Raw genomic sequence first — 9,241 nt, forward strand, 5'->3', positions numbered from 1 at the left:
TTTTCCAATTACTTTTTTATAAAAAAAAATTTGCATCAATCGAAAATTCAAAATGTGTTACAAGAGATGTTATTTATCCATACAAGGATAAACATTGCTACTATTATTATAAAAAATTATGAATCATATATAAATGTATAAAAAATTGAAACTCATAATTGATTGTTACTAACCTATATAACAATTGTGTAATTGATGGGAAAAAATGAATTATCACACATAATACTACAATCAACAATTAGTAACATATATAATAATATAATTCATCATTAGTAACATATATATCAATTAGTAAAATATATGGTAGTTACATTTACAACCTTACATTTCAGAGTTAGTAACATATGTAACAATACATATATAACAAGGGAATGAAGTATCTATTGGTATTGGTATAAGGAGATGAGTTATCTCCTCCCGTTAGTGAAATCATGACATGTGTCATGTTTTATCATTTTCTATAAAAATATTTTTTTAAATAAACAAAATAACACACATGTCATATTTTTACTGGCTAGAAAACATAAGTTATCTCCTGATATGAGGAGATACATTATTCTCTATTATTTATCATATATTTATTTTATTTTTCTTACAAAGTCAATAAAAATAATAAAATAAAGCATAAACAGTACATGATACGGTGATAATATGTAAAACTCATATAATGTTAATACAAATATATGTTTCTCATTTTTTAGTATAAGTGATATTTATATGAGAATGGAGCATCTCTTGGTATAAAGAGATAAATTATCTCCTACTATCAGTGAAATTATGACATATGTCATGTTTCATCATTTTCTATACAAATATTTTTAAAAATAAACAAAATAGCACACATGTCACATTTTTACTGGCTAGAGGAAATATATTATTCTCTATTTATATATAACTTTTTTAACTCAAATTTCATATTTAATATGATTTGGTTGATAGGATATCTGCCGGTAATCAAATAATTAGGGTGCCGGCTCCTTTTATATGCAAATATCCAGTAGAACAACTCTAAAGATATATAAATATCGATAATTATATTTCTTCAGATTTACTCCATAATTGAAACACCAATTATGCAAATAAGATCAATAGAAAATATATTGATGAATGTATTTTGTTTTGATTGCAAAGGTGTTTTGCTCTAATGGAGGAGGAGTATGAACATTATTAGGGAATATATGCTAGCAATGAGGGATTGTGGGACAGATAACCATTCTATGCTTAGTATTTTGGTTTGACAAAATGAGTTTGTGTTTCTTCTCATAATGAAAATATGAAATGTAAAAACTTTCATAAAAACAAATAATAAGAAAGAAAGAACAGGACATAAAAGGTAGTATCAATAAGTAATAAGAGATGTAATGTCAGAACAGAGATAGAAAAATTGATATCTAAAGTAAAAATGCTTAAAACAACATACATATTTCATTGACTTGTGGTTTACAAGTTATATATAATAATGCGAGAGTTTTATTTAAAAAATTGAAAAATGCGTTTGCCGGGAGTCGAACCCGGGTCTATTGCTTGGAAGGCAATTATCCTAACCGTTGGACTACAAACGCTGATTGATGTTGTGAAAAGTGTGTAATGTTTACAGTTCATGTTTCGAAAATTTAAATGTTTCTATACGATAAAATAAAATAATAAAGCAACCTTTCTTAAGTTATTAATATTACTTGTGAAAGCATTCTTATATTAAACTTTAAGGTTACAAAATAAAATATATAAATTAAATTTATATATATATATATATTTTGGTAATTTCAATTATTTGGAGATAAGATAAATAATTTTACAGGCAATATTTTCTCAGTATTGAACAAACAAAGATAAAAAAAAACATTCATTTATTAGACGTTGAATAGTAAAAAATATTTGAAACATAACTTGATCTTTTTAAATAAATTATCACTCTTGCCTAACCACCTAAATATAATTGTTCTACCTCGGCCGAACAGTATTACCCAAAGTATTTATATACATTTCTTTCCATTTTACCTTCCTTTATACACCTTTATTTAGAAGGTGATGTATGAAAGGCTTCCACATTTGCATTTCTTATGGTTTTTATGGTCATGTTATCATAAACTGCAAAATACTCCGTTGGCACCGCCAACAACGACCAAGATGGAGGATGTAGGTGGAGCGACTGAGCATATTAATCATCAGGTGCAGTAAATGGCAAGCCGAGTGAGGCAAAACCTGCCGATGAGAAGGATCATCTTCATTAAGAAATTTAATGATTGAAATTATCAAATCTTCTTAGAATTAATGACTAAGATATATATTAAGTTATTTTATCTCACTCTTGAGATAAGTGGATCCATGCCGTGAGAAATTATGGTAATAAGTTAAGGAAAATGATATATGTTCTTGCTAAATTATCATTATTAACCTTGTTCCCATAAAAAAGTATCATATGCATTAAGTTGATATTTTATTTATGATTGGTTTATAAGTGACAAGTGTCACTCTCTTGTGGCTAAGTGATTACTATAAGTAGGGGTGTAAGTAGTTACAGTTTAAACCGCAAAACCGATGGAACCGAACCGAACCACAAAATGTGGTTCAGTTTGGTTTCACAGTTTAGTTTGATTATTTTTTTAAGAAACCGTTTATGTTCAGTTTGGTTTATGGTTTTAGAAATTTAGGAAATGTTGGAACCGAACTGTACCGCATATAAAAGAAATAGATACTAGAGATTAGGGAATGATGATTTATTATTGCTTAAATTCTTCAACTAATTTTCTAGCTTAAATTATCAATTTATATGTGAATTGTAGTGTTATATATGTTACCAAATTGTTATTAAGTTAATATTATATATGTTATTAGTTACTAAATTGTTACCTATTGTCATTTGATTTGGAACATATTTTCCAAATTTTGTAATATTGAATTTGAAACTAACATATATCATATGAGATAATGTATCTCCTCGTATCAGGAGATAACTTATTTCCTCTAGCCAGTAAAAATGTGACATGTGTACTATTTTGTTTATTTTTAAAAATATTTTTTATAGAAAATGATGAAACATGACACATGTCATGATTTCACTGGTAGGAGGAGATAACCCATCTTCTTATAGCAGGAGATATTCCATTCCCTAAATAATATACTAATTATATAAATTTTTACGGTAGTAAATGCATATATATATTCGACTCTTAAAAGATATTGTTATGAACAATAATTATGCATGTCGGACAACAACAGCAAAATTGTCATTTAACAACTTAATGATCCACTACTTTGGCTACAACTTGTATCATAGTATTTTAATAACATCGTCCATTATACCGTGGTAGGTGATATCATTACATATCCTAGTCTAGTGCACAATGCCAGAAATTATTAAATGGTATAGGGAAACAAGGGTCTCAAATGCATAATAAATTATCAGATCTTCATCATTCATATGCTATAAAACCATAGAGTTTTAAACCATTAATAGATTATTGAGAATTGATTAATCTCTCTTTAATCTTCATATAATCTTCTCTTTATCTCCAAGTTTGAAAATGTGTGCCATATATCCTTGAATTCAAATTCAAATCTATCTTCTTTCAAATCCAAATTCAAATTCAAATTCAAATTGCTAAAACAAACCTATCTTCTTTTAAATTCGTTTTCCCTCCATGCCTTATCTCCTTGTTTGCCTTAGAGATAAAGTGTTAGCTGAATTGCCTTGTAATAATATTTAATATTAAATATTTGCCATCAATATTAAAGTTTTGATCATTAATATTCAAACTATGAAACCATCATCTCAAAATAATTTTGTCTCCCTTTTCACTCACTCAATCAAATACTACCACATATAATACTATTCATCTACTAATTAATTAGATTTTATTTAGTATATATTTTATCAAATTTATATTAAATGTACTTAATTAAATAGAAGAAAAAAATAAGAATTATCTTCAATAATGCATAAACAAGTATTTGTTTCTCCTCATGTTTTCAATAGCAAAAATATATTCTTTATCACAAATAAAATAATAAAATTGTTATTATACATTATTTTTTATTTGTTATTGTTCACCTTGCTAGAAGAAAATGGTATAGAATTTCTCAATACTTCTCTCTAATGATTTCCCTATAAATATAGGTAGCTTCTTCCTCAGAACATCTCAAATTTTTCATTGAAAAAACCTCAATCATCTTTCATAATCATGAAGAACACCATAGTTCTATACCCTGCTATTGGTAGAGGACACCTCCTCTCGATGGTGGAGTTAGGTAAACTCATATTAACTCACAACCCTTCATTTTCCATCACAATCCTTGTCCCTACCCCACCCAACACCACCATCACTAAAATAGACCACACCACCTTCGCCTGCGACTCCGCCATCACCTTCCACCACATCCCCGCCGCATCACCACCCAATAGCGGCGGCGACACCGCCCTTCCACCTCACTTACTCTCCATCGAGCTCTCCCCACGCAGCAACCAAAACTTCCATTACATACTCAAATCCATTTCCAACAACTCAAACCTCAAAGCCATTGTTTTGGACTTCATGAACTACAGTGCCCCCAATGTTACCGCCACCCTTGGCATCCCTACCTTCTTTTACTACACCTCCGGAGCTTCCTCTCTCGCGGTGTTGCTCCGCCGTAACGGTCTTCTTTCTATCCCTGGATTACCACGGCTTTCGAAATCTGACATGCCGGAACCTTGTGACCCTTTGCATCCCATTCATCATGTGTTTGTTGATATTGGAAGAAGCATGAGGCAGAGTTCTGGTATCATCACAAATACCTTTGATGGAATTGAAAGCAAGGTTATTGAAGCGTTTAACGAAGAAACCATGCCTCCAGTGTTTTGCATAGGACCCATGCTTTCTATTCCTTGTGATGAAGATGATAAAAATGGGTGTTTGAGTTGGCTTAACTCACAGCCAAGTCAAAGCGTCGTGTTTCTGAGTTTCGGAAGCCATGGAAAGTTCTCTAAGGTTCAGTTGAAGGAAATAGCTTTTGGGTTGGAGAAAAGTGGAGAGAGATTCTTATGGGTTGTGAGAAGTGATTCAGATGAAGAGAGTTTGGAAGAGTTGTTACCAAAAGGGTTCTTAGAGAGAACAAAGGAAATGGGAATGGTGGTGAGGAACTGGGCCCCACAGGCTAAGATACTGAGTCATGACTCGGTGGGTGGGTTTGTGACTCACTGTGGATGGAACTCGGTGATGGAGGCTGTTTGTGAAGGTGTGCCAATGGTGGCGTGGCCTCTCTATGCAGAGCAAAGGCTTAATAAAGTGTTTATGGTGCAGGAAATGAAGGTGGCTTTGGGATTGGAGAAGACCAATGATGGGTACGTGAGTGCAACTGAGTTGGGAGAACGAGTTAAGGAGCTCATGGACTCTAACAAAGGAAAAGAGATTAGGAAGAATATTTTCAAGATGAAAATCGCTGCTAAGGAAGCAAGAGTAGAAGGTGGATCTTCTCTTGTTGCTTTGAGTAGGTTGGTTCAGTTGTGGAAGGAATATTAAGGGGAGGAAGATCAACTTTCCCAACTCTCAGTGTTCTCACCTCTCCCTTCTCCAATAATACAATGTTACATAAGGGATGCGATTGAATTTTTAAATAATGTATCACTTTATTATTGGGTAAGATAGGATTGGGGACATTAAATTAGGATAAATGATCTTCATCAATATTAAATAATGTTTGTATTTTTTTTGTATTAAGAAGGGTATGCAAGTTATCCAAGAGTTTTTATTTGAGATTGTGTGGAGTGGTTTATGAGTTTTATTATGGATTGTTTGTATAAATTGTGGGAATAATGAGATTACGAAGACTCCAAATATCTTATGTTGTGGCCTCATCAATTGTATTGTTGAACTGTATTTAAAATTGTAGTGCTAAGGTTTGATTTAGTTTACAACTCTATTGAAGGTCATCGTTGAATTTTAAATCTTGTTTACTTTTTCTCAAGATCAAATTAGTGTTCTCTACTTGTAGAGTGTTAACAAAGAACAAAGATCCTCTAAGTGATTGTTCTTCATCCTCATATTTTTTAATGATAAAAATGTGATTTCATAATAAATAAAAGGATAAAAATGTTATTACATATTATATTTTGTATGTTATTGTGTGATACTTGTTTCTATTAATGGAGATAATTCTTACTAATTATGAAAGAGACAAAATTTGTTGAGAGCAACTAGATTGAATGGAACATTTTATATGCTTAGTAAATGTGTCCGTTGTAATATGTGGTTGTTGAGGTTTAGCAAAATTCAATCCTCATGTAATGTCACATTTCTATAAAATTTGTTTTTATTTATGTAACATGATCATATATTAATATATCTATTGTTTGATATTGAGTGACAAAAATACAAAAACTGTTTTTCCTATTTAAGGCATCCCTTAGGAATCAGAATTTATGTGTAGAATTTATAGTTTTAGGCATATTCTTTCTTGACCGATTCTATCCATATTTATTGGAGTATTTCTTGTTAATTAAGTCATTTCAGACTCAATATTAGAGTATGCTAGTCGTATTCAAAAGCTTTATTGATTTTGAATCAACAACTCGTTTTCAACGATCTTCCCAATATACAGACTTAAGCATTTGAGATCCGTCAGAGACATTATGAAACTGTTGATATATTTGAGAGAAGATATTCCCTTAAGTTAATAAGGATAGCACAATCCTTTCGTTTATTTACAAATATGTTCTTTTTGTATTAGAAAGGAATGGTCGGCGACGGGTGAAGAATGGTCGGTGATGAATGTCCGGTAGAATGTGTTAGGTCAGAAAGCTTGATCACGGTAAATAAGAGAGAAGTTAGTAATATATTCTAGAGAGATAATAAGAGTAAATAAGAGAGAAATTAGAGCAAGTAACAATAATCGTAGCAATAAATGAGAGAATGAGAATTAATTACTCCTTGTATGGTCTCCTTATTTATAGAGCCTGAGATTGTTGACATGACATCTGGCTATTGGTCAGAGCCTAGCGGGTACAACGGCATATGTTGGGCTGTCCCCATTTTGCTTGCAGGTCAACGTTCGCCGAATTGTCGGGGACAGGTGGGATGAGTAGGCGGCATAGTAGGTGGAATGCCAGTCAACATTTAAAGCGTGTGGCGCATTGATGAGGGAGTCAGAGGCATTAATGGGGTGTTAAAGGCATTAAGACATGTGAGGAGCATTTATGGTACTTTCAGCGTGTCTAGCCTGCCCTAGGCGGGTGAGTACTGGTGAACTTAAATACATGCTTTTGCACAGGGTTGGTTAGAGAACATCCATATTTATCCAGGGTATAATAGTTGTCCCTAGTCTATTAGGTCGGTGGCAAACGGACTGAGGTGATAGACTTAGGAAGTTCCAGTCTGATGGGTAGAGGTAGCCTCTAGGCATATGAGTAGGTTATGATGGCCATCTATCTTCGTCGGACACGTGAAGGGACGCTTGGCGTTTTGTCTAAGCTTGGAATAGTCAATCAACGTGTCTGCTCGTTTCAGTTCTGACGTCTATTTCTGTGCCATCGTCAGATTGTTCTCGAGTGATTTTGGATGGGTGGATGTGTGTTTGGGTTGGGCCCTTGGGGAGATCTGAGCTTGAATATTTTTCTATAAATAGGGGTTCTTTCTCTCCATGTTCTTCATTCTGTTTTCCTGTCGAACCTCTCATTATTCTTGAATCTGGGCGAGCTTTTTCCATCTAGAAGTCTACTACCTTTCAAAGCTTCTTTCAACCGTAATTCACTTTCTTCCTTCTTTTCTTTTAATTATGTCTGGCGGGGATTCTAGTTCTGACGATTTGGAGATCTTGTCTAGGCTCTCACCGATCTTTACATCCCCCGTTTCCTGTCATCGAAGGCGTCGGTCTGCACGGGGGCAGTCTCGACGGGTAACATATGAGGAGGAGCGAGGTTGACGTCCTAGACCGGGCAACCTTTTACAAGAAGTGGGGTCCGGTCTTGAATGGTATATCCAGTTCGGAGTTTGATACTTCTTCTAGTGACATGTCACATATGGGGAGAAATTTTGCTGATCGCGCCGGCTAATATACTCTTCGACCGGAGATGATGGGCCCAAAGTCTCCTTACTGGTGGGTTAACCGAGAGGTTCTCGGTAGTGTTTTTTTTACTCACCAGATAAGCAGCCTCGAGTGGACTTGCTAGCTTCTCCGACCGAGGGCATTACATGGCACAGTCCAGCCAAGAAGGAACGGGTCTGCCAAGACATCTCTTTGGAGAGCGGTGATCATTAGAGCTTTTATATGTATGAGTATTTTTGCCTTCAGATTGGCGTGAGGGTTCCCTTTGATGAGTGGATTGTCGAAGTGTTGCAGCACCTCCAAGTAGCTCATTCCTAACTTCACCCCAACTCCTTGGGGTTTATTCGAGCTTTCATGGTTTTTTGCAAGGTCATGGAACATCCATGTCCGCTTCCCCATTCTTCTGGATGTTCCGAGTGGGGCACAATACCAACAAAGATAAGAGTGATGCAGGCCGGCGTGGGTGGACATCGCTCCAATCTGGAAACAGGCGTGCTCTCTTCCAGCCCTTTGAGGGATCTGTAAAGGGTTGGAAGACCGATTTTTTCCAGATAAAGGTTGAAAGTGATCGGCGTACCTAGGCATATGGGCCCAATGGTCGACCCTGATTTCCGTTTTCCTGGAACATGGGGATTAACCAAAAACCGACTAAATCTTTTAGCTTTTCGTATGACCAGCTGAGTCTCCGAGAAAGGGAGGTGGCGGACGAGATGATATCTTGGATAAAGGAGGGCGAGTTGTAGTGTGATATTAACTGGTCCAGGGGGAACACAGTTTTGAGGCAAAGTCGGTGAACATCTAGGCTTATATTGTTTTTTGTAATATTTTTGTTTAGTTCTGACTTGTTTTCTTCTCTTTTTTCCAACAACTGCTATGGGTGATCAATCTGACCGATCATGTCTTATGAGAAAGGTTGCTCTGAAGAGGAAAAGTGCGGAGGTCACCAAAAAGGCGAGGTTCGATTCGCCTGCACACCCAGAATCTTCTCGTGGCAATGGTTCATCCACCGGCCCAACGCATGTTCTGCCCATACGTTCTGAGCCTCCAACTCTTGTCATACCTGCCCCGACTTATATCCACCCAGTCAATCTAACCAGGGATGAAGTTGTGCCCACTTGGGTTCATATTCCTCGCACTAAGGATCATGCTAGGGTGAAGACCTCTAGTAGTGGCAAAAGAAAGGCTCCCGCCAAACCTTCCTTTATTTATCGAGTCCCCAAGG

The 9,241-nt window shown here is 35.1% G+C and overlaps 1 protein-coding gene and 1 non-coding gene across 2 annotated transcripts; one reads left to right on the forward strand and one right to left on the reverse strand.

Moving 5' to 3' along the window:
* TRNAG-UCC lies at positions 1,491-1,562 on the reverse strand. Its single transcript has one exon. It is a non-coding gene; the product is annotated as a tRNA-Gly (tRNA).
* Positions 4,144-5,965, forward strand: LOC109353493 (isoflavone 7-O-glucosyltransferase 1-like). The gene has a single exon (XM_019595793.1). The coding sequence runs from the start codon at positions 4,182-4,184 to the stop codon at positions 5,496-5,498; it is 1,317 nt and encodes a 438-aa protein (XP_019451338.1). The 5' UTR covers positions 4,144-4,181; the 3' UTR covers positions 5,499-5,965.

This window comes from Lupinus angustifolius, chromosome LG08, assembly GCF_001865875.1.
Source record: "Lupinus angustifolius cultivar Tanjil chromosome LG08, LupAngTanjil_v1.0, whole genome shotgun sequence".
NCBI lineage: Eukaryota > Viridiplantae > Streptophyta > Magnoliopsida > Fabales > Fabaceae > Lupinus > Lupinus angustifolius.